General features: G+C 42.1%; 1 protein-coding gene across 1 annotated transcript in view; it reads left to right on the top strand.

Moving 5' to 3' along the window:
• DCC (DCC netrin 1 receptor) overlaps positions 1–26,317 on the top strand; it is a 366,068-nt gene that overhangs the window by 266,000 nt on the left and 73,751 nt on the right. Inside the window, exons 12-15 of the mRNA XM_054809591.1 lie at positions 1,982–2,123; positions 4,747–4,857; positions 10,176–10,370; positions 25,613–25,708. Of these exons, the coding sequence (XP_054665566.1) occupies positions 1,982–2,123; positions 4,747–4,857; positions 10,176–10,370; positions 25,613–25,708 (544 nt within the window). The remainder of the gene's footprint in view (positions 1–1,981; positions 2,124–4,746; positions 4,858–10,175; positions 10,371–25,612; positions 25,709–26,317) is intronic.

Here is a 26,317-nt window from a genome sequence, read left to right as displayed (position 1 = left end):
AGAACCTGAAGTATTGATTTTGGAATGTATAATTGATTGTAACAATAAATCACTGGGCAGTATATGTGCAAAATTGATTTTTCTATTGCAATAATTAATTTGATAGGTGCTATAACATATTTATGCAGGGACTAAGCAACTCAATAATGGTAATAAATTGTATTTGGTCAGAAACTATCCACTGTGATGCGGTTGAATTTTCTCTTTGTCTAAAAATTTGTAATACAGTGCTGTAAGAGATAGTAGAGGTACAATTGTGAGGCCTTACTCCATGAGAAACCCATAATACCCTGAATACCTTCTATCACGCTGAGTAAAAACTCTCAAAGGATTGGAGGCTTGCAAGGAACAGCTGGTGCCCAGATTGTTTTAGTAGAGAAATGTCGATGTAAAATTTCAGCTCTCTTATCAGTCCAGCCCAGTAAATCTGGTGGTTTTCCTGGACAAATTGATAGAAACTGTAATAAAGAATAGAAAGAATAGACATATGGATGAACACGATATGACGAGGAGGGATCAATACAGCTTTTGTGGAGGAAAGTCCTGCTTCACATGCCCATTAAAGTCCTTTGAAGGAATCATTGAGCACATGGGCGAGGAGATCCAGTTGATATCGTTGGCTTGGATTTCCTAAAGCCTTTTGATAAGATCCCTCACAAAAGGCTCCTGGAGAAATGAAGTTGCTGCAGTGTAAGGAGGAAGATCCCTTTGTGATAAGCAACCGATGCGATAGAGAACAAAGGATGGAGAGAGGCGTTGGCTTGTCTCGGCTGAGGAGCGTTGGCGGTGGGGTCGCCCAGCGATGCGTGCTAGTGCACAGGATGGAGAGGGAGAAACAACGGTTAGCAATTTAGCGTAGCAAAAGTGAAAGCTGATTGCTAAAAATCCTTACAACGCTGAGTGACTGGGAGATAAACGAGTAAATGGTATTCTAGGTCATTAAATATGAAGCGATGCAGAGAAAACGTACGTACCCGGTGCTGTGCCCTGAACTGGCCGCCGCTGCTCGGGAAGGAGGTCTTGCTGCTCAAAGTCTGGAAGCACCGTGGGCTGCGGCAGTAAAAGCACCGCCGAGTCTTGGGGTTTATCGGCAAACGAACGGGGTTGAATAGAAAACGATCGCTGCAGCGCTACGTAAACCTGCCGTGCGCCCTCCGCCAGGGAAGAAAAGGTGACGGGCATGGCCGAGTCCATGGACTGGCTTCTGTATCGCAGTGACAAAAGTCCTTCAGACCTTTCTCCAAGGAGAGGTGGCGGAGATGGGTGTCTGGTCGCGTAGGGATGTGTCGGGAGCCATCAGGAAGGGACGGTTTCAGTTTGGGCTGTTAGGCTGAGTTACGATCCCTCGTACAATCCGGCAAGCAACATTTAGAAAAAAATTAAGTGATTGGTATTGTTTAATTGCGTCGCTGCCGACTGTGGCATAGGTCTCCACGAAAAGTCTCTTACGTGCTGGGATTGGCAATAAGTTTATTCCCAAGAGGTCTGACTTTCTTTACGTGGCTATAACGAGGGTGCAGTAACATCTCCGTGAACGTCTGTGGAATTACAACTTTTAGGACTGTTCAGGTTGATATTTGTATCCTACAGTCAAAAAGTTGAGGCTTTGGCGCTTGGGGCTGAAAAGCAAAATGAGTTTCAGCGTCTACTCAACCTCAGAGCTGACGTTTCTAGTACCGTAGGTATTCTAGTGGCCTGTGGAAATGAAAAACACTGGAAAAGGGAGAAAATTTACTATATAAACCCATTGTCTATATAGCCACGCACTGCCAGAGAATGTATGGTTTTCTTTATGCCAGTTTGAATCGTTCTAGATTTGATTTGGTTTTCTTCTCAAAATAAGAACTTAGTTGACTACATGTTGTTATTAGAAAAACATAGCCTTTTTCTTTTTTATTCCCATTCACTTTATGTGCTTTATTTTGGTCATTTCTTTGCCAAACCAAAAGAAAAATCAACAATAATATCTCTTCTTTTACAGAGCATCAAAGTTAGCTGGTTGCCTCCGCCACCAGGTACTCAAAATGGATTTATTACGGGCTATAAAATCCGACACAGAAAGACTACCCGCAGGGGTGAGATTGAAACGCTGGAGCCAAACAACCTCTGGTACTTGTTCACAGGTCAGTGTTCACATGGTACAGCCTTGCAAGGTTTTGATGAATTAAATGCTTTGGGAATAAAATATACTTTCACTTCCAGGGAACATTGATTTCTTTGCTGGCAGGTAGCATTTATTGTGTTGTACAACGCCCGTCTTTATGGTGCTGGTTTTTTAAACCAACTTTTTCCTTAATGCTTTTATCATATGTTTGTCTCCTGGATTTTATCATTAATGAATTTGAAGCTGAATTTCTTGTGTCCAATACCTTAAGCCTCAGCTGGTTTGGGGTTTTTTAGAGCACTCAGTCAACATCTCCTGTTTTCTCATGGGTGCAAAAATACCGATTTCCCTGGTTTCTTTTCCAAGATTTTCCATGGAAAATAGCTCCTCACAGAATAAAAAGTGCATAGCAAGACTATAATTGCGATGAACGAAAGTAGCCAGATGAGTATCGTAAGGGTGAGAGCGAATTCTGGTAGGCGAAGATGAATTTCGCCTGGGTTCTTGCGTTATGCCCAAGACATAACTGAGAAAGCAGCAAAGCATCAAGGGAGAAAATTAAACTTTATCAAAGCCAGTGACACCTTTGCCACTGACTTCAGTATAACCATGATTTTACCTCAAGCGACCTGCTTTATGTTTACTTTCACGTGTAAAGTGTAATCTGTGAGAAGCAGGAGTAATCCTGAATTGCATAGTTCAGACAAAACAGCGTCGTTCTCTGTTTTGGAAGGAAAAGGAGTATTTTATTGCAGAATTAAATACAAGCAAAAGTAGCACGTGTTTATGAGGGAGACCTTAACTATTGAAATCTCAACTTGGTCGTCTAACCTTGGCTCTTGACCGGAGTCCCCATGGGACCTCTTGTGAAGGCTACACAACAAAGGCTGCGCAACAAACAAGTGCTTTCTGGGGCGAGGTGGTATGTTAAGCCCGTTAGACAAGTTGGAAAGGATCTATTTTCTGGCAGATAAAGTAGAAATAATGATAAAAGCTGCTCAGATGTTTGAGTTGCTGCTGCTCTGATGGCTTAGAGAAGAAAACACAGCGATGCAGTCAAAGTCCCGGAGCGAAGGCACGTACCTCCGTAGCTCCACTGCCGCCGTCCCCGCAGATGCCATCCCGGTGGGAGCAGAGCAGATTAATCTCTGTTGTGACAGATCTCCACGTCCTGAGCAAACTCTTTCTTTCCCATGAATTATTTCGGGCTTGAAGAGCTGCGGGAGTCCTGGTGAGACGGTGGGCTGCAGGCAGCCCCAGCCCTCCTGCCTGCCCTGCCTGCCGCAGCCCGCCTCCGTGCAACCCGAAATCAAGCGCTTTGTTTTACAAAGCTTGAGAGTACGTGTTTTAGAAAGCAATTAAGAAAAATACCCGGCTCTCGTTATTACTTTCTGCGTGCATATAGCGTGATTGCCGGAGACCGAGCTACGTGGCTCTTCTAAATGGAAGTTTTAAATATTAACTTGCGGGCCCTTCAGATCTTTGCTGCAATCCTGTTTGGTAGGCAGGTGCTTTACGGGGTAATAAGAACATCTGCAATAGCAAAGGAGTTTAGAGTTACAATGCAGGTTTTTAAATAGCCGCTATCAATTTTAGAGTAGGCTTCCATGTCAGCTAAATGTTAAAACTCCTCTTTTTAATTATGAGCGATCTTCTCCAGAGACTGTTTGCAATTAAGCGAAACAGGTTTCTTTATTTTTTTTTTTCCCCCATGCTTTGTGGTCAGTATAGACTGAGCAAAAAGATAAACCTAGATCCCCACCTCGGGGACTTGGAAGTCTTGTGGCACGTTCGGGAACGCCGTGGTAATTGTTTTCTGATGGCTTTAGCCCCAGAGGACAACGTCGGTTTCTGAATTCGTGCTTTTTTCATAATATTGGTAAGCCTTTCTGTTTTTTGCCTGAACTGTGCGCTCTGAAGTTAATCAGGAGCACTGGAAAGCAAAACGCTCTGCTGTTGCTAACCTGGTTCTTAACCTGCAAATTTTATGCATAGGGAGAAGGTACCCGCAGTTCCCTGCGTGTTAAAAGCACCGAGCTGTTTTGCTTAAGTGTGCAATTAATGGCTTAGTTATGTAAAACAATTCTTCATTTTTCTGCTAATTGGACTTCCGTTCATTCTGTATGTATGAGCACAACCGATGGGAATTATGACCCAAACGAGTCCTGGACCGGCGCAGCCCTCATTCAATTTTCGAAACCTTTTCTTTGGGTCAAAAATCTCTTTTTTTCCCATGTGAATAACGACCTCCCGCTCCCCCCCCCAGAGCCGTTCTGCTACACCCCTGCCCAGGCGCTCGCTCGGAGGGTGCTGCCTGTACGACATCCCCGTGTACGTGTGCCCTATAGCGCGGTCTGCAAACCGGGCAGTGAGACGCTGCGTGGGGCTCCGGTGTGCTGGGGGAACGCGTTTCTATATATTTTTTTATATATATATAAAATAGATATATATTCTGTATATATGCATTTTGATACATTTCCTTACATACGGCAAATCCAATGGACTATTACTAGGGACTTCATTTTACGCAAAGTCTATTGCAAACTCTGGTATTGTCATTAATTTTTCTTTAATTTTTTTTTCATCATCTTTCTGTATGATTTTGATTTGCCTTATTTTTTTTTTTCTTTAAAAAAAACCAGGACTCGAGAAAGGAAGCCAATACAGTTTCCAGGTGGCTGCCATGACAGTGAATGGGACGGGACCCCCCTCGGACTGGTACACAGCGGAAACACCCGAGAACGATCTCGACGGTAAATGCATCTCTTTTAAAAGCTCTCGTCTCCGCAAGTCTTCTAGCGTATAGCCAAGTTGTGTCACTCCGCTTGTCACCCAGGCCGAGGTATGGGGGAGATGCTCGGGGTTTAAACACCCACCAGCAGATGGGTTTTTTATACTCCTGGATCCCATATGCCTTGTGTTTCTCCGTTGTCACCATGCCAAAGGAGTCAGAAAGCTTTGTTAAAATAATTCCATGCCAGAACAAGCGTCGCGGCCATTTGCGATAAGACGGCGAAGGGAATCTGTAACTTCATAAGTGATAAACGTAATCAAGCAAAGAAACAATAAAAATGATGCCAACAATGCTAACAATTCGCTAAGCAAATATTCAAATAGGTCAAATCCTGTTTCCCAGCCTTTATTTGCAGATGTTAGAAATGCAGGTTGGCAACGGAGCTGAATAATTAGTGAAAGATGACGGGATGCAGATACCTGAAAACTGTGGGCTGTATAAATCAGTGCAGATGCTGACACAAAAGGGAAGAAAAACACTGAAATGAAAGGGTTAGATAAAATGACTGGAATATTTGAAGTAGTAAAGGAATAAAAGGAGAGTAATGAAAAAGTCTACCTAAAAAAAAAAAATTGAACAGAGTGCAAATCAAGTGGAACAAAGAATCCGACAGATGGAAGTCACGGCAAAACTACAGACAATCCGTAAGAAGCAAATATGTAGTAGAAGGGAGATGAATAGAAAATAAAAGGAAACTGATGAAAATTGCTACGATTTTTAAAACAAAATAAGTCACCTTAAAAAGGATCAAAGGCAAACTGGATGAAAGAATAAATAAATAATCAGTTTAAATGCACCATAGTGCTTGATGTTGCCTTTCTTTTGACTGGCCGGATTTCTTTATGATCTCCAAATCAACCTTTGCAAATTGAAGGATTTCTGCCTTTCCCTATGTCCAAATGCAATTTTCCAGCAGACCGGGAGTGACTGCGGTGCACGGCACGCCAAATGGGAGAACCAGTACCCGCGGTTTCTCGTCAAGGTTTTAAAGAAGAGGCGACGCTTTCTGTAACCGTACCAACGGATCGCATCACGCCGCGGTGCATGATGATATCTTTCTAATTATGTTTTGGCTAGACAACGATTTGAGAAATGCTACTGTTAAGGTGCAAACAGCTGACTTCTTCACCGGAGAGAGCAGAAGATAAATTCGGAACGCACCGCAGTATGCGAAAAGAAAGTTACGCGTTTGAGCGCATTCGTTTTGATTTGCAATTAGTCCACGCGACGTTCCTTTGAAGTTTTTGTGCCCTAATACACGTGTGCGTGCAAAGATGTGACTCGATTAATGGCAGGAGACACGCGATGGAAGCAGGTGCACGTGAATAAATTCAAGCAAAGCCTTTTTGTTCGTGTTTTGTATTTCCGTGCATTCGCAGTAGTGCTGCGTTATCCTCGTGAAGCTGCAGCAGCCCGATGCTGGGGATGCACCGTGTTGCGTACTAGTTACGAATGCTCTGATAAACCCCAGGGAGGGGGAAAAAAAAATAAAAAAATCTATTATTACCGTAGTTATGCAGAGTCCTGCAAGTGTCAGCTAACCAGAGAAGGGCTGGAGCACAGGCGGGTAACTGCAATTCCCTCTCCGCTGCTACGGCTAATGCAGTTTCTCTTGCTTTCACTGGAAGCTTGCTTGGCATCAGCAATCCGAAGACGAACGGTATCCTGGAGAACGACGTCAATTCCCAATGGATATTCATTTTAATTAGTGTGTTTTGTTAAAGCGATTAGAAATCCAAACATAGCTGCTTCTTCAAGGTTCCCTAGAAAGCTCGCGTGCCTTTGCTGACAGCTGGGAAGGTTTTAAATATTTATTTTAAACCTCAATTTTTTGTGCTTTAAAAAGAGAAAAAAAATTGAAAGCAGTGCTTTCCCCGAAGGGTCTGATTTAAATAGCTTGAACAAGGATGCAAGAGAATCTCTGATCAACTTTGCAAAGGTATCCTCCAGGAAAATGGGTTTGGGATGCTTGGTTTCTGATTACCGCGTTGAACAGATGGAAGCTGTTACACGTATTAGATAGTGATACAGTTTAGCCTCAGCTCTAAATTAGTGCTTTAAGAGCACGACAAGCTAGGCTGCTATCGTGTTGGAATTTATACTGCAAGGTGACAGGGGGAACTACGTGAACAAAACAGGAGGAGTAAAAACTGACTTTATAAAATAGACATCTTTGAACGTCTAAGAAAATTGCTAAAGTGACCCAAATGTAAAGAATTTTTCAAGCTTGACAGTGGAACCAGGGACCTTTAAGTAGCATCCAGTGCAGCATTCCCTGGATGGAAGATTTGGGTGCTTAAGCCATCACGTAGAAACACCACGAAGGACTCAGCGGCACACGTGGCGTCTCAGGAGGAGATGTCACGCCAGGCAGCGACACAGACCTTCAGCTTCCATTTCCGGGGAACCTGATTGTTCGTAAGGGAAAAGAATAAGAAATGCAGCACCAAGATGGTCTCCCAAGTAACTAGTGATAGGATGAGAGGAAATGGCCTCAAGTTGTGCAAGGGGAGGTTTAGATTGGAGATTAGGAGAAATGTCTTCACCGAAAGAGTGGTCAGGCATTGGAACAGGCTGCCCAAGGAAGTGGTGGAGTCCCCATCCCTGGAGGCGTTCATAAAACGTGTAGACGTGGCACTTGGGGACATGGTTTAGTAGGCACGGTAGTGTTGGGTTGACGGTTGGACTCGATGATCTTAGAGGTCTTTTCCCACCTTAAGATTCTATGATTCTAAGAAATCTGGTTTCATAGACAGATCTACTGAGGAATTCTCCTGTGTGCCAGGTGCTGGTCTGTGGGGCTGGTTGACATCCACAGCTTGTGTCCCTGAGCACAGCGTTTGCTTGCAAGTACCCAAAGATGTCCTCATCGGAGAGCAAGTGATAAACTCTTGGTGCAGTTAAGAGGGGGACGGTTAATTTAGCTCATTAGGGACTTACAATGAAGAATTCATTTGGCACTTCATGTAGGAGAATGGGATCTCAAGGTTGCTTCTCAGCAGTAGTTCTGGCATCATGTTCAAGCCCAGGAGAAACAAAAGTTAAACATATTGTCTAGAATTGCAAGGAAATGGCCTGACAAAGCAAGCAGGAATGTGAGGTAGATGTTTCAATAAGAGTTTTACTCCTGGATATCTGAGTGCTGGAGCCATGCAAAGGTTGGATGGTCCAGATTCCTGAAGAACAGATGGATTTAGGTGTTCGACTGTGTGTTATGTTTGGCACAAGTCCTTACTGTGGAAAATGTGCTTTGTTGTAAAGAGAACCAAAAACTGGCTTGTTTGAGGGGGGAAAAAAAATAGTTGATTCTGACATTGAACTTTGTATTTTGGAATGTGAAACGCACGAGACAAATTCTGAAATTCAGAGCTCTTTCAGAATAAGAAAAATGGGTTTTTTCCAGGAAAATGTTTGAAAGTAAAGCTAATCAGAATGCAATTAAAATTGCTTTACACAGAAAGCTGAAGCAAAAAAAAAAAAAAGCATCTTCAAAGAATAGCCGTGTTTATGAAACGTCAATATTAGAAAAATAATTTAAAAATGTTGTTCACCCCAGCTGCATTTTAGAGGCTTAATTCCCAAGAAGCATACAAGAAGTTAAACTGCCTTTTGCTTTTTGAAACAAGAAATCATGATTTAGCTCCAAAATGCCTGGATCGCCTATTTGAATTGTTTGAAATAAAGAATATGAAATGTTTGAATAAAGTAGTTTTACCCTAAGCGGCTGCCTAGAGGTATCTGTACTGCAATTGAAAGCTCTGTGTTGTGTCAGGTTGAAAAATTACCGTTTGAATCGATTCTTTGAATGCTCTGATCTCCTCTGCTGCCTGAGAATTGGGATTTTAGGAAGTTCAAGGAATTGCAGTATTGCTACGTCATCCGGCTTCTCACTTTCTAGGCATTAAATTGTTATTGTATCTTTGGGGCTTGTGAGAAATGCTTCTGTCATTTGTTTTTCAAACAGCGCTGTTGAGGAATAGCTTTTGCTTCTGCGTTAAAACAAAGTTTGGGAATGGATTTGGGGGTAAATGGCAACTTAATGTGGCACTACCGGTGCAATCTGTTTCTTCTTTTTGTGAGTAGCGACTTTTCGGTGAATTTTCTTCAACCTTTTAAACGAGACCCATGGTTTGCAATTTTAAGAAGTTGAATGCAAAGGACTTCTAAAGTTGCTGGGTGTTTCAGACTGGTAATGTACTGATCGGATTTCCCCGAAGGCGCAACAGGTTTTCGGAGTACGCGAACGCGTTCATAAGAATTTATCTGAAAGCACGTAAAACACCAAGAACGCGTGTACGGGACTGGTTATCCAAAAGTGTTAATTCTTCTTTTTATTACCTTTTCCAAGGTTTACAGTGGGAATGCTTCACAACTGTGAAGTGTCTTTTGTTGGAGTTTACATCATTTTAGATTATTGCTGGTTTTTCTCCCCTGTCCTTGTTGCCTTCCATGTAAGCTTTCGTCTATTATATTGCAAGCCTTTTTATTGGGGAAAAATAGTAACTTGTCTCTTTCTGCTCTCAAAAAGACAAGCTACTGTGCCGCTCCTCTGAAGAGACTTGTGATATGGTAGTTAGCAGGTAAACTCAAACAAAAGGCATTTACTCATCTAACCTTTCCAGTAAAATTAGGCAAACAGACTCCCAGTGATTAATTACTGCTTCAATGAAGTTTACTTGGGAATACCTGTAAATAAAATGCCGCCTTCTACTCTTTTATTTAGGAAATGTTGGTGTATTATTTAAAGCAACTTCAAAGCAAGACACGCGTGTCCAGGAATTAAAATTCACTTCTTGTTTTCCTGGGAAAGAGACAGATTACTGCCAGAATATACTAGTATATGGCTAACAAAGTAAACCTTTTTGTTAAATAATCTCTGAGCACAAAGCCAACTCATAGGACCAGCTGTCAGGATCCTGCTGAACTTGTAAATAGACCAGGGAAGAGAAAAGTTGTCCTACTGGAAATTCTCTTGCGGGTCATCTTTCACTTCCCTGCATCATTTTAAATCTCTCTGGGACCGTTACGCTAAAGGTGGAAAGCGTTAGGAGATGCTCTGTTTAAAAGAGGATGAGGCATATCGGTGCTCTTGGAAGGGACGATGTAGCTCAGAAATGAAATTGCATGTAAGCTCTGCATGTAACTCTGGGGCGCCTGGTTGGGGTTTTTTGTACAAATATTTTAATCTAAACTCAAACCTTATGAAGAGTACAATTGAATGAGTAGAATATTAATTGATACTTTTCTTTTCTTTTTTTTTTTTTTTTTGCATCCCAGAATCTCAGGTTCCTGACCAGCCAAGCTCTCTTCATGTCAGGCCCTTGACAACAAGTATCGTCATGAGTTGGACTCCGCCGCTGAACCCAAACATCGTCGTCCGCGGGTACATCATCGGCTACGGCGTAGGCAGCCCGTACGCTGAGACTGTGCGGGTGGACAGTAAACAGCGTTATTATTCCATTGAAAATTTGGGTAAGTAATTGTTTTCATTCATTTCATTTCATGAAAAGAGGTTCCTCTGAGATTATGCTATTTTTGCAGGTTTATTTTCAAGCTATCGCTGGGGCTTCCTTTCTATGTTGCTTGCTTAGGCTGTTTCCGCATTCCATTTTACGTTTGGTCTTACCTTCAAAACTCTGGATGCTCTCAAACATGTCAAACCTCTTTGATCAAATCCTCATTTTATTCAGTAGATCTTATTAAGTCGTGCGCTCCCAATACCGACTCCCACTCATGCAGAGAGCTGGACCTAAAGTCGTTATTCCCTGGGCTGGCCCCCTCCATGTTTGAATTTAACGGCAATCGCAAAACTCCTATTTTGTGTCTGTCAAAATGGTGCCGAGAGAGAGATGGTTATTCATTATTCATGGCGTAGCCTCTGTGCCACTTCATCTAAATTCTCAGCGTGACGCGCAGGGACCTGGATCCTTCCAGTGGTGACGGACTGTTCTCCTAGCACTGGGAAAACAGTTCAAAGTTTAAAGGAAGTAAAAAAAAAAAAAAAAAAAAAAAAAAAAAAAAAAAAAAAAAGTTTCACGGTTTCCTTGTCATTTCTTCTTCAGCGCTTTTATTTCAGGTAAAAATGGTAAGTTTTCTGCTCGGTAATCTGGGAATGGTCAGCTATTACAGGAAGATTCATTAACTTGATGCATTAGGGGTGCACAGATCTGGACTCGTTATCTCAATTCTATAGGACCAAAACTGTCTGATATCTGGGGACGCTTTTCTTTGGAACCGGTATTTTCCAGCACCATGAAACGGTGTCGGCCAACCTTTTTGCTGCTTCCTTGGGGAAACCTGGCGAGCGGAATAAACTGGTTTTACTGTTACTTCATCAAACAGCTTCTCTGTGTCCGGATGTATATTTCATGATGAAGGTATTTGCAAAGAACCATGCGTAAACATTCCCAAATATTCAGTGGGTTCTACAGAAAAAGGCTGATTTCTAATGTTTTGTGCAAGTGCGAAGTTATTATGCAAAATGGAAAGATGTCTGACCGGGCTATGGAAGAAATTTTGTGGAATATAAAGATAAAAGCTACTACTAATGAATACGTGTGTCTAATAACTAATGGTCAGGATTAAATTGAAAGTATTTTTTTTTTTAAATTCCAAACGGGATTTAAATTCTCCCATGCCTATTTTAAGTTGTTTCATGTCTTTAATGAGTTTTCAGTTGTGTCTTTCACCACTGTTGACCCAGAAGTACTAGAAAAGAAAATTATATGGCAATAGCTAAGGAGGAAGTGCCTGCACAGCTCAATTTTATAGACTTCCAAATGGTCAGCTCTCACTCAAAGTATCTTGATTAACAACTGGAGCAACGTCCCGGGTTTTGTGAAGCTTTAGTGTTTGTTTTCCTTCAAGTATTAAATGAGCAGTGAATATATTTGCTCATAGGACGTCCGATAGCCGCTACCGTCAGGTGGGAGATACGCTAGGAACGACTCGCAGATACAAAAGCCTTCTCACGGGGTAACTACACTTGGTAGTTGTGGAAAGGCGATGGCGTACTTCAGCTGTTAGAACTGTTGCTGTGAATTAAAAGGGTTCTCCTATATTTTTGGCTGTGCTGGTAGGCAGAAGTACATACAAAGTCCAGCAAGCCAGGGAGGGTGTTTCACTAATATACTTTAATTACGGAAGTAGCACTCAGGCATGTGGAAAATGTCGAGAAACTGTTTTGAACATATCAAATATTTAGATACAAATAATTTGATCGCTGAAATCAGAGTTGTTTTGTTTGGGGTTTTTTGCTGAACATCCTCCAAGTGAGTAAAGTTTCTCAAAAGTTATTAATTATTCAAAGGGAAAGTATCGTTTCATTGTACTTTTTTTTGTTTGTTTGATTGCAAATACTCAAAATGTGAGCAGTGTAACTTAATTGTCATTGTCCAGATAAGCCGCATGCATCTGGTCTCTAGCTGGATAAGGATACAAACACTTCAGTCACGAATCCTGACGTGCACATTTTAAATTTGACTTCTCTGAACGTTCACATGTACAACTTTGAAAATCAATCTCCATGAATAATTGCACTAATTAAGTTCCATCATTTCAATATCCACAGAAAATGAAGCCCAGAGGGATGTGACCAAGGGCCCAGAGAAAGCTTTTAAAAAATTGGAACAGTTGCCAACACTTCCTACATTATTCACCCACTTTATTAGAAACCATTACAAGAAAATTACACAAAACGATGAGACAGAATTCTTTTCCTAATAAAAATACTGTTTTTCCATAAGGTTATGAATCAAAATGTGCTGCTGGCAGGAATGAGCATAAAAAATATTTCCTAGAGACGTTATATGGACTCATCCTACCTGTTGGAAAATTTCCTATAAAACCTATGCATGAGGGGTATACGTTATCTTAACTGTAGCATGTAGACGTGGCACTTCGGGACGTGGTTCAGTAGACGTGTTGGGTTGACAGTTGGACTTGATGATCTTAGAGGTCTTTTCCAACCTTAAAGATTCTGTGATTGATTCTAAAAGTGGCAATGAAGTCTGATAGTTAAATAAAGGATGAACTTCAGTGAGGTTTTTCTCTCCCCTCCAAAGACCTCATCCCTTTTGATCCTCGTGGCTCTCAGCGATTGCGTTCCTCGTGGCTCCCCAGCGCTCCTTTGTCTCGTTAGGCGGAGACGGTGGAGAGGTCACCCCGCTTTGCCTCAATCCGGTCTGTGATGTGTGTAGCCGAAAAATGGGGCTTTTGCAGCTTCCCGAGGTTCCCTGCAGTTCTTTTTATTGTTCCTTTGTGTGCTGTGTTGAAGCACGCTGCAAACCTGTGTATCATTCAGATTCTGGAGCGGTAGATACTTTCATTAAAGAGCAATCAGATTTGTTTGACATCAGCTGCCTTTCAGAAATCCTGCCTGTCTCTCATTTACAGTCACCCTTTTCGCACACAGATGCCCAAACCCAATAACCCAGGTCCGTGGCAGGCATTATTTCACTGCTATAAGCTCGTGCCGTAGTCCTGAAAGAAATGACGGCGACAAACTCTTCTGTTCGAACTTGTGGCGGGTTGAACGGGGACACGAACCACCCTGACACCATGCGCGTACGTGCATGCCTGATCTCTTTCCTGGGAACAATTTCCTTCTCTTTTGTCTTCAGACCTGCACGAGAGCAGCTCCTGGACGTCTTTCCAAAGACCTTACAGGTTGAGAAGAGGGATGCGCATAGGTATTGAAAGTTGAAGCTAACGGCCTCCAGGCTGGCTCGCTGGCTTTATTCCCTTCCCAGCATCTACGATATTGTTGCCCTGGAAATTCCTGTTCGTGCAGCCCCGGGTCGTTGTTGGCCACCTGCACAGACATCCTATGAATCCGGATGGTTGGGTACCATTGTTATAAATGTCTGGAAATAATTTGTTGTAATCTGTATTTTTCTGCAAAATTCCGTAATTCTAAAATCTAATCCGAAGTGACTTCCTACTGTCAGAAAACGAATTCGAGGCAGAGTCAGAAACAAAACGTAGCCCACGCTTTAAGCTCAGGACTCTTTATCTTCTCTGCAGCCAGGTTGTAGAGGAGACGGTAGTTTTACTTGTGGTCGTGGTCTGTCCGTGTTCGGTAGTGAAACCTTTGTGATAGGACAGAGCTAACGATAAACTCTCTCACCTACACTCTAGACCATTTATTTTACCCAACTTCAGATGTTTAACTGAGTCACCTGGGTTTGAGCCATATCAGCCCGTGTTCTTTCTCTAGTCCATCAAGCAGGAAAAGACAACAGCGAGGATATAGTTCAGCGCATTCAACAGCTCCAGCATCTCATTTTTTTCCCCTTGATGACCACGGTGGATGTCCGTAATGGTAATTTAGCCATGATGCGTGTTGTTACGCGTCAGGATTCGTCGTTCTAGAGCTATTTATGAAATTCCAAACATCTTTGCGCCCTCAGTCTGCTGCTAATGATAGACCAAAAATGCTTTCTGCGTAGTACTTACTGGGTTTGGATGGAAGTCAGATATCGAATTCTCTTTAAAAATCCTATTAGACACTTCACTGCACCTTCGTAATCCTAAATACTTTTAAAACTCCGCTTGAACGTGCAAGGCTTGGAAGCGATAGACAATCTCCTTAAGTAGATCGCCTATAGGGGAAGGATGGAGACCTACACGCCCACGGAGTGGCCTGCTTTTTAATTCCTTCCCTCTTGATAATGCAGGTGTAACACCGATATGCACAAGGCATAACGGCAGCTTTGCATCATATTTCAGGTACTTAACTGATTACTTCCTTCAAGCAAAGCGTTTTTAATGACTGAATCAGCCAGTAGCCAAGATGCTACAGCACGTATCTGAGTAGTACACTTCAGCTACTGAATAAATCACTTCAAAAACATGAAGAAAAGTACTCAGTCTTTCATAATAGTGAGTGAGAACTTTATTCTGTGTGATCATCTTGAATGCAACTGTAGAGTGGTAACACTTGTACTCTAGAATGAATTAAATAGAATGATTTTCTCACGACTGAGTGGTCATATCGCCTTGGAGACACACTCCACAGGTGCGGGAGAAAATAAGAATATCCAGAGACTTCAGCTTTGTCAGTGAAGAATTTGTTGTATTTTCTTTCTGCAGCAGGTGAAAGATATTCCATGTCAGTCTCGTAAGCAAGCATCCCCTGCTCTCGTTGAACCTTTTCTGTGACAGAGAAATTGGTGCTTGACTGACTCTCAAATGAATAATTCGAACAAGGAGACCCAGTTCTAGTGAGCCACTTCATTTTCTTTTCTTTTTTTTTAAATATTTTTTTAATTCTTTGCTTGGGCTCATAAATAGCAAGATTATTGGCTCATTAGTGGTGATTTTAACAATATTGGAAAATTCACAGATGCCAATTCTGATCTTTTACGCATCAGAAGTAATGATTTCCGTACCGATCCAACTCGGGAGGCGTTAAGCGTGGTAATGAACTGACTGGGCTCGTCTCCGTAGAGCTTTGTATTAAAGCTTACTCATGAAATAAAAATTTAAAAGAAAAGGGAAGAAATATGCCAAGGAGCTTTCCATTTACTGATTCTGCAAACGTAAACCCCAAAATATCTGAAACACTGCACAGGCTGTAATAATTTGCATCAAACTTTTAGTAGACCATACAGCTGTATTTTTTTAATTAACGTATTGGAAAAATGAAACGTGGTAACTTTATCATAGCGTATTCCGATACGTTAAAAACATTATTATGTCAGACTGGGATATTGTGAGAACTCATTCTGAAATATTTTAATAACTTAGTGGACTAATGGAAATAGGTGGGAAGCTGGGAGTAAGGAGACCTGGAGGACAACCTCCGCCTTTGCTCTACGTTAGCACCATCCCAACAGCAAAAATGCTTTAAAAAAGCATTTGAGTAGTAGTAACAATAGAATAATTCTGCGGCTGATGGCAGGGCGTTTGCATCACACGAGGAAAAAGCAGAGAGATGCAGATTTGAAAACCTGAGATTCAGTTTTAAGCTGATCAGAAAAGGTAATTCCTCTGGCATCCATAATATTTCCATCTGTAAAATGCCCTGAGTCTTTCTATGAGAAAATGTCTATAAAAATGACTATTTTACAGCTATTCAAACCATTTAAAACCTAAATATGATGGGAAAGCTGTACCAAATTCCAGAGTCTTAGAGAAACGTGGACTCTCTTCTTCAGAGCACAGCCTTTCCTCCCCGCTTACGCACGTGAGAACAGAAGAGCAAGGCGTAATTTTAGAAAGAGTTTTAAGTACAGTTGCCTTTATGTGACCTAAGAAGAAGCTGCATTCGTCTCCCCGAGCGCGTAGGAATTCGTATGCACCCTCTTGAAAGAGTTTGATTGGGAAGCTGGAGCGCACGTCTCGAAATATTATTTTCATGTCTCTTTTTAACTCGAACCTTTGATCCTCCTGGCCCAGCAATGAAAGCAAAGTGCATAATACGCAGCAAAATCTAGCAAAGACTTTTCAAAGTTACTCCCTCTCCTCCCATAAAGCCTGAAGCTACGCACATCTGAAAATTTGAAGCTCCGAAGAGAAAATCTAATGGATGTGAGCAATTTCTGCTTAATTAGTAGGTTGGAGAATTAGAGCTACCGTATGAATAATAAGAATGTATTAACGACTCACCGGTAAGTCATTCTGTAACGCTGGAGGGGGCTGCGCGGTCTCCCCGGGTCAATACGGAGAGGGGGCAAGGGGTTCCGTACGGCACGGTGAGAGATTGGGAACCGGGGTGGTCTTGTCTTTGTGCGCCTTGACGCGAGTGTTACTGTCCAGGTGATGCACTAGCGTTTTGGATGGCACAGATGTTAGACTATACGGATCCCTGTGTTATTCAAAGAATAAAACTTAAAAAAATATATATATCTCAACAATTAGAAGTGACAGGAAATTAAGATCAAGCTTTTAGATCTGAATTTCTGTTTATACCAGGAGGAATAAAGAAGGTTCCTTCAAATCCACCTTCATCTTAACCCGCGGATCAGGTTAAATTTGACCTTTATGCGTAGATGAGGTAAAAAAAGCATTTTGTTTTATTGCGAAGGGAGAGAAAGAAGGTTCTTCATTTTCTTTAATCTTTGCAGATGACAGTTGTGGATTATAACAAAGACATGAAAGGGAACAAAAAAAGCTTTTTAACGTAGTTTTGGGTTGTTTTCTTCCCTTTGCATTTTTAATACAAAATGGAGCAGTGAAAATCAAACAGAAATATGTTAAATTTTATGCATCTCGCTGTTTCCCTCATAAGATCACATTAAAGCACAACACTAACAAGTAAAGGCACTTGGAGACTCCAGGGACCGTTCATTTTCTTTCTTGCCTTTGAAAACTGACTGTCATTGAAAGAACGCTGCCGTTTCGGCAAATATTTCATGCAACAATTTGCTCTCATGCCTCCCTGACTTGGCGTTGCTTACAGCATATGGAGAAATTGCTCCCAAGCAAAGGGTCGGTTTGAGATCCACGCTCTATTTACGTTAGAAACAGATCTCGCGCGACTACCCCAAATCAGGTATTGTGCGGATTTTCGGAGTGTCGTCGTGTTCAGGTGAATTTTAGCCTGCCCGTATACCTCCGTGTAGGAATCCGCTCGTACGCTTCACTCTGGCTGAGTTTCTATAACGCATTTTAGTTTCTTTACGCCTCGGTCCTCTAGCTGTAAAAAAAAAACCACCCCAACCCTAAACAGGCTTCTCTGACAAAATGTTTAGGATCTATTGACAAAAGATGGAATGGAAGAACTATTTCCCTTCTTCGTGGGTAAAGAATAGAATGCCTAAGAATAACTCTTGATCCCAAATTATAATATAAATAATACAGATAGCCAAGAATATTTTTTTTTCTTTATATTTATTCAGCAACTCAAAAAAAAAAAAAAAAAAGGAAGCTTTGTTGCCAGGCTTAGTTTTCAGGGAAAAGAACGGATACAACACTATGCTTTGCCTTCCGGAGTGTCGCTGATCTCTCAGTCGCGGATGCCAAGGAGATCAAAACAACTGAGTGACCCAGACTTACAGATTTGCTTGGATGAAGGACTTATTTTTTTTTTCTTCAAAGGAAAACACAACCTCTCCTCATGGTGCAAGTTTTATTGTTATTTTTTGTGTACGTGTGCCTGAAGAAACCTTGCCCAGGCACAAGTTAACCCTCCCGGTATACGTTAATGGCATTTCCTCGGATGTCGGGAAGCATCTCGAGTCACGGCTCTTCATTTTTTATTCATTTGTCCATATGTCTTACACGTCATTTTCTGCTACACTACTTCTCCTGAGTTTGGCCGCATTTGTAACATCAATAACAAATGTCTGTGATACGCATAGGGATTTTTTTTTTTTGTTGTTTCGCATCCCTACCGACACGGTGTGCACCGAGCTTGCGATGCACCACGGGAGTTGTAAAGGTTCACATCTCCGCAGGAGACAAGACCTATTTCTAAGCATGTTCAAATTACAGTCTTTTCTTAAAAAAAAAAAAAAAGCCCTGCGCACTTTGTTATAACGCACACAGGACATAGCTCACGAGAGAAATCAGCAAGCGGGCATAATATATGATGAGATGACATCTTAAAAACAACTGTAAATATGGATTTGCTGTTCATCTCCTGAACTACATTAAAATAAAAGCACTTAACAGATTCTCATTATAAATTCTCTTTGCTCCGTTAAACCCTTTCCCCAGTGTTTTAGAAGTGAAATGTTTCCCGAATCAGCCTGAGTACCTATAAATATACCGGCACGTTGTCACCCAGCTGCAGCAACCTGGTTTGAGGCCGTGACCTTCAGTGGTTCACTGTGGGGTCACGTCCTCCTTACGTTGCATGGCGCGCCCACCCAAAGGCACCGTGGCTCCAGGGTGGTCTGCGTTGAATTCTGGGGATGACTTGTTGAGATATCTTGCCAAGGACGCAGCCTGTGAGAAGACGAGGAGGTCCGGGTGCTGAAGGACGCTGCTTGGAGCTCATACAGACTAAGGCAACGCATCAGGTATTGCCACCTCACCAAATTTTTGGAAGATGACTGGAGTCCTAGTTTTAGCATCTAAAGAGATAGGACGTGCCGTCAACACGTTGCAACAGCGTCTCAACGGTGAGATTGGATTAAAAATTACAGGTTAGGTTGTATTCGTTTGAAATGTAGATGTGTAGGACCCCCCCCCGTGTCCCTCGTCCCTCACAGCTCTGTGAAACAGATGGGCAGAACTGTGCTCCTCAGGGACAATTTTCAATTAAATATCGGAAATATTTTAAGCGTGTCTACGCATTAACGTATCTTTACTACTATGCAGTAGCGCCCAGAGGTTTGAGGTGAGATCGGGGTTTCATTGTCTAGTTAACGTAGAAACATACTGTGAGACTCTACTTCAAAGAGCTTATAGGCAAAAGGCTAAAGGAAATATATAAAAAAACCTTAAAAGTTAATACCGTAGGGACTGAAGACACACAAAAAGCGGTGATGTCTCCATCATGTCTTGAGAAGTTTGTGACATACTGCAGAGGTGAATCCAAGTTGCCGCTGTTCTCTACATTCACTCTCAAAACGAATGTTTTTGTCTGAAGAGGGCTTTAATACTCAGGTGGGAATTTTTCCAGGCCAAAAGTTTCAGATTTTGATGCCTCAATCAGCAACCTCCATTGCTCTTTCGGATCCTAAACAGAAGGAATTGATTTTTCAGGAGCTACTAGTACTCCTGATGCCTAAAAAAACCATGTCAGTTAGCTGACTTTGTTTAAACATTGGATGAAACCTTTTAGCGTGGAAAAAAAAATGTGCTAAATTTCCCAAACTTTCATGTCGTGCTTTCCATTCACAAGATACGAGGCCCATCCTCTGCAACCTTGGAAAATGCAGTCTGGAATTTTACAGCGTTTGCTAAGTTTAACTTCATTGAACAAAGTTCTTCTCTGTTATTATGGATCATTCGGTTTACCAGGAGCTGTAAATATATGCTAATTTTGTTGTGTTAGAGAAAGGATAATTCACTGGTAGGTCTCTTATTGAAGGCAATACATGAGCTCTTTATTACCCATTTTAGCCTTTCTGATAGTGACTCCTTTCCAAATTACCTGAAAGATTCGATGAGCTATCATCACAGAAATTATCTCCTCAGCCACCACTGAAAAAAGCAGCTATTGCTGATGTACAAAAGTGCGTAGAAGGAATAAAATAAACCTGTTTTTCTCTAGCGGAGAACGGAGGAGAAACTCATTTGGAGAATTTCTCCATGATAGTCTATTCTAGTGGAATATTTATACTTAAATTTGCTAATATGATTAAAAGATTTTCTTTATTTTCTTAAATGTGGATATCACGTCCCTAGATTTTGCTAAAAACTGCATCTAAGCTTTGCCCTCCAGGGGAAGTGTATGTTGTCCAAGAAGTGGAATACATCACTTATTGTTTCTTTTAATGGGGTTTAATCTGCCGGCCAGTGGATGTTTATAAAATCATCCGATTCCCTCTGAGCTATCTCACAGAGCAGGATCTCTAGCAGCATCTCCACCTCCTTTGGTCTTGTTCGTTGGGGCTCTGCTGCTTGAGAACTTCATTGTAAACCGTGCTTAGGGCTCCTTGATGCATCTAGGGTGGTTTCTGTGGTCCTTGGCCATCTGGACAAGCACGGTCCTGGCTGCAGCTCTCCGTTTCAGGTCCTGGTTACGGAAGAAGCACGTTACGCCTGACCGTGATGGTGGAAGTGCTTTTCTCAGAATTCAATAACCCTTCTCTGTAGAGTTTATACTTCAATTTGACGTTTGTCCTATAGATAGATGACCTTTTCCTGGCAATAAACTAATGTTGCTAGGTCTAGGAACTGATACTGGTGCTATTGATTACTACGCGTAATGTTTTTACAAACCCAGACAGGAGTAAATGAGGCTGTTCTCTGGTTGCTTTTTGAGATAATTGTGAATGACTGCTTTTTTTTGTCCTTTAGAGGGTCTTTCAGCATCAGCGGCAATGGCAGGACACACGGAGCGTAGAGCAAATTCTCTCGAAGCCTTTTTCTCTTTTACAAGGGCATTTCCTGCAGGAGTTCCTCTGTTTGCAACAAAATCTAGCATTTGTGTTTCCACTCCTTCCGTGGGGAGTCAGTAGGCTTTTGGCACAGCAGAAAGGACAGAAGGGTCCTATGTCAGCGGCTGGCTTAGAACTGCCTCCTCAGCTCGGCATCCAAGCCAGGTTCTGCTCTCCTCATGTCTGTTGGAGCAGGTATTCATTATCACAGAATGACTTGGGTTGGAAGGGATCCCTCGAGTGGTCCAAGTCGTTGTTCAAAGCAGGGCCAGCTTCGAAGGTAGCTCGGGGTCACACCAGCATCTTCTGCAGCTGACTGCTGAGCACCTTCAAGGGTGGGGGTTGCACAGCCTCCCTGCCTCAGTGTTGGAAAACCTTCATGTTTATTTTTTTTTTCCTAATAACTAATAGGAGTTTCTCTTGCTGCAGTTTCCACCTTGTCCTTTTACCGCAGGATATTGTCAGCCCCCAGCTGTTTTGACGAGATATCTTTGTTCCCACTTGGTCTACAGGGAGGCTACAGCTCCTCGTGATGGATACCGTACTGCTGTCTCTGCCATCCCAAGGGTAGACTCCTGTAGCCTACAATTAAAAAAAAACCTTAGTAATGGGGGGGAAAAAAAGCGCAGAAGATGGCAGCTTTCCTCCTCAGCAAGCTCCCTCAGCATGAGCGCGTTATTATATTGTACTCATAGACTCACGCCGACGCTCGAGCGGAGGCAAAGGCATCAGATCTCAATGAACTGCTGCTTCACTTTTGGTTAGGATCAGGAAAGGCACCGACAAAGGCGTGGGGAGAAGATTATTGAACATATAACTTAGCTTTATTGCGATTTTATTGGCTACGTTGCATTAGAAGTCCGATGTTAAGTGCAAGACAGTAGCTCTGAGTGTTACGATGGGATGAGCAACGTTTTCGTGATGATCAGGAGACCTCATCTTAGCTTCGTCTCTCCCAGGGTACCACTCTGCAGAGCACTGAGAGTCAGGTAATTGAGAAAATGGGAAATGAGAAGAGGTCTTGAGAAGGAATTTTTATTTGAGAGAGAAAGGAGCTGATCTGGAAAATCAGCTGAGTGCGCTACCCCTCTTTCCAACACTGGAGTTTAAGGCGAGGAGCTTTGCTCGGGCTGGAGTTCAGATCTAGTTGTCAAGCATTTATTTTGTATTTATAGTTTAAAGAGAAAATTAAATCAGACATGAAAGCGCTTGTCGAAAGACCCCATGTAATGGCTGTAGAGATGTCACAATTTCACCCTCTTGAAGAAGAAAATAACTGTGGTATCTTGAATGAGTTGGTATTTGTTGATTATTTTCTTTCCAGTAACAACATCTGTCAGTAGAAAAAATCGATTTTGTTCATGCTCAGTTTGAACTCCTTGTACTTTTATTTTTTAAGTTGAACCGCAGAACACAACTTTATTTCCAGAGCATGTTCCACACCACCACTGACATGGGGATTCTTGGCTGATGCTCTAATTAAAGCTGAATTCTTTGCTCAGCTTCTTTAAAGGCAAGAAGAGATTTCTTCTGCCAGGGAAAAAAAAAAAAAAGAAAAAAAAAAAGAAAAAGCCTATCTTTCTCTCCTTCTTGTGGTCCAGAGTAGCAAATACAAATGGTAACATCATTGTTATAGGTGGAGAAAAATTTGGAATTTACCTCTGAATTCTGTATTGCATCTGTCATCTCTAAAGCCCCCGTTTCTTTGTTTCGTTGCCTCGTTTCTGCCGGGAGCGCTAACGACCCTTCTGTTCCATTAGCTGCTGCACTTATTAGTAGGTTTACACTAAAAAGCTTTCCTCATTTGAACTCCCACTCCAGTCAGTGGCATTTTACCAAAAAGAGCACCAGAATGACCCCGTAAGTGTTATTAATATACAATGCAGTTCAAAAAGCAACTGTCTGCCGCATGATAATATTAACGCTTTTTCACTTTTTTCATTGTGTTGGTCTAAACGGAACTCTAATACTGTGTTCAAACACCGTACCGTGGCAAATTGCCTTTTTTCCTCTTATCTAAGAGGCGACTCAAGCAATTATTTATTGCTCCAGTTAGCAGCAGCTCAAATTAACCACCTGAATTTTTCATGTTTTTTTAACAGAAAGCTACAGATCGCATCCTCATCCCGATCTGAGCTCGTTTTTGCAAATGTAACCTTACCCAACCTAGTTACAAACGTAAATCATGTGTCAGTCTGTTCAATTTATAAAATTTGATGGACTATATAATGTACTATATGGGCAGTCGTAATGAAGTATGTGCTGTATAGTCTCCATTTTTAAAGTTTCCGTGAACTTCTCACATTTTTCCACCTAATTTATCAATTTCTGAGAGTGTATTTTTCATAATCATCTTAATAGTAAATCACTCATTTTGCTTGTTCATTATTGGGAATTGAAAATGTATTTTGATTAGACGTGACAGTTCTATGGGGTTTCGGGGGCTTTTGACAGTAATTTCTTAGAATCAAGTTTCTCGAGTAATTTTTCACATTTAAAAAATCGGTGTTCAGGTTGACAATTCTTTTCTGGCTAATGCCTTGTTATTTAAAATTTAAGCCAAGTCTAGTCCCGACGTCTGTGTGCTGGACTTAATCAGTGGAGATATCTACCAACCCTGAGAGGCTGATTCATCTTATATTTCTGAAATGCCTCTGTTGGTATGGGATGAGTTGTCCTTCAGAGGTGCTCGTCTCTTCAGTCACTATAGGGACAGCCCTTCTAAATTAAACCACGTGCCTAACTTACCGAAAGCTGGAAAGCAGTAGGGTGAAGACACTGTCCATCTCTAGATGTCCTCTCCTCAGTAGAGTGGTGATAGCAAGTACCCGGTGAGTCTCAAAGTCCTAAAACTTCATCTTTTGGTGGTCTTCTCGGTGTTAACCAAAGCCTACCCAAGTAAACAGTCAGGACTAACCCCTTGCATCGCTCCACCAGACGTCTTTCAAAACTCCTAAACGGACACAACAGTTGGGCCATGGGTAGAAGGAAGAGATGGAGTCGGTCTAGACCGTGCAGGTGACTCTCTTTTTCTTCTGCAGAAACTCCTGAATGTGACATTATTAGAATCTCAGCTAAATAATGACTTTGTGTCTCAATACATAAATCTTCGTGTGGAATCTGGAGAGTTACAACACTTAGTTAAATTAGAAATTAAAAGTAGTATGCTAATATGTAGCGGAAATCATATGAAAATATATACTAAATCTCTGCGAATGCAAAATAATTTCCTTATGACTAATGATATTACAGTGAGTACCAACTGAATTAATAACCAACCGTACAATACTTAGCGGTCATTCATTTGGCAATTTTTAAAGTTTAGCTCTTTTGCGATAGAAGCACAGAAGTCACCTGAATATTAAAACAAATATGTCACTGTTTCTTCTGGATGTAAAACCAAGTACAAAATATGTGGGTGGAAAGGATATTAGTAACAATATGCAAGATTATTTACTCATTTCAGATTCCCTGTAATAGTATTAATCATGCTGATCTGATTTGGTGTTAATGTAGATGAACTGTGTAATTCTGCAGCAGGTCTTTTACGATGTCACGCTAATAAATGCCTCCTCACATGCAAACATTTGTTATTTTTCAGTAAAGAACTCTGAGGAGGCAGTTCCCGTGTTTGGCAGCTGTATGAGCGCCCAATGTATTCAGCCGCAATTTTCTTCTGTATAAATAGAATTAGCGGCTGAAAGAAAAATAAGGGGGGGGGGGGGGGAATGAAGCAATTCACGTGGAAAAAAAAAAAATCAGGAAAAAATGGATTGCCTTGTTTTTCTCAGAAAACAGTAGCAAAAAACCAACATGGCACCGACGTGCTCGTTGCACTTTGTTTTCATTTAGGGATAGATTTAGGGTAGCCCCCTGGTAAAGTAGGACACACACACCAGCACAGCCGTGCACCCAGAAGTTAATTCCCGTGTGTTATTTGTTGTCTTCCACATCCTTCGTATTGACAACGTAGCGGGAGGAGTTCTCAGTGAGGTAAAAGGTGGTGAAATGGCTCTTAGCAACGTCATTCTGACATCAAGAAATTAGGGAGAGAGGCTTTTTGCTCAGCATCCAGAAAGCGATAACATGGGTGCGTGAGCTGTTCTGAGTTGGGTTCAGGAGCACGAGTTCCACCCAAGCAGCGCTGGAGAGCTGGGCGCCCGCGGTTCACTGCCACAGGTCGAGGATCCCAAGGGAACACAGCGCTGGTGACCCTTAACCATCTCCTCCCACGTCATCCCTGGGACAGCAGCATGTCCTCGTGGATGCCTCCCTGCCCGCTGGAGCTCAGCGCCACGGCTCCATCCAGCAGCGTGTCGGGAGCCGGCGGGAAGGCTCTGGTACCCCGCAGCATCCCTCGCCTCCGTGTAGCGCTGCACCTCTGAGGTTGTCTCTGCTCAGAGCCACGGGGCGGGAGGTACGGCTGATGCACCAAGTTGGTTCCAGCTTTCTTACGTGGGCAAAGCTGCAGATGATTTAAAGAAGAACTTCAGCTCACTCTTGATGGAGATAGCACCGGGAGATTGAGATAAAAAAAGCCTTTGGAAGAGAAATGGAAATGATGGGGAGTAGGTGTGCTCATCCTTTACTTTGCGCAGGCGCTTGCTTAACTTTTTTTTCTTCTTTCTTGTTTTTCAGGAAAGCGCTCGTCCGTTCTGCCTCCCAGATCTGACTTTAACGGTGTGTGCTTTGTTTTGCCTTATTTGTTTTCCCCTGCAGAGCCAAGTTCCCACTACGTGATTTCCTTAAAGGCCTTTAACAACGCAGGCGAAGGGGTGCCTCTCTACGAAAGCGCGACCACCAGGTCGATGACAGGTGAGTTGCAAATGCTGCTTCATACTCTGCTCCCCGTCAGTGAACATCAGCCCTCCGAAGGTGCACGTTAGACAAAAGATTTTGGTCAAGGCAACGGAAGAAAAAAAAGCTCTGCAACCTCCAGATCCCTGCTAGAATAAATCAGCTTCATTTTCCACTTTATTGTAACTACATGGATAGAATGAATTATTTAGCCTTTCCAGAAATTGGCTGCATAGATTTAATGGGATGCTCACAAGTGCTTGCTCTTTGGTGCGGGTTGGCTTGGGAGAAGCATGACTCCCAAACAATTTAAATATTTAAAGATCAGGACAGAATAGTGGTGAATAACTTTGCTGAATTAAGCCCAGATGAATTTTTTTTTTCCCCCTTCATTTTTAAAGCAATTTAAATTAAAATGAATGAGTTAAAACCAGACCGTCATCATTTACAGAAGCATGTAGAAGGATTGCAAAAGATGAGGGGACAGATAAAATTTTCCTGGCAGGATAAGGCTCGCGGAAGGGATTACCCAGCGGTAATGGAGCAGGGTGCGTTTAGGCAGCTGGTTTTCACAGATGCATCGTTGGGACACTAGCAAAGTATAAAATCAGAATTATTCTTGTGTAG

Source organism: Grus americana, chromosome Z (genome assembly GCF_028858705.1).
Source record: "Grus americana isolate bGruAme1 chromosome Z, bGruAme1.mat, whole genome shotgun sequence".
In the NCBI taxonomy this organism is placed as follows: Eukaryota; Metazoa; Chordata; class Aves; order Gruiformes; family Gruidae; genus Grus; species Grus americana.
Note: the sequence above shows the minus strand (reverse complement) of the source record. Positions and strands in the feature narration are given on the sequence as shown.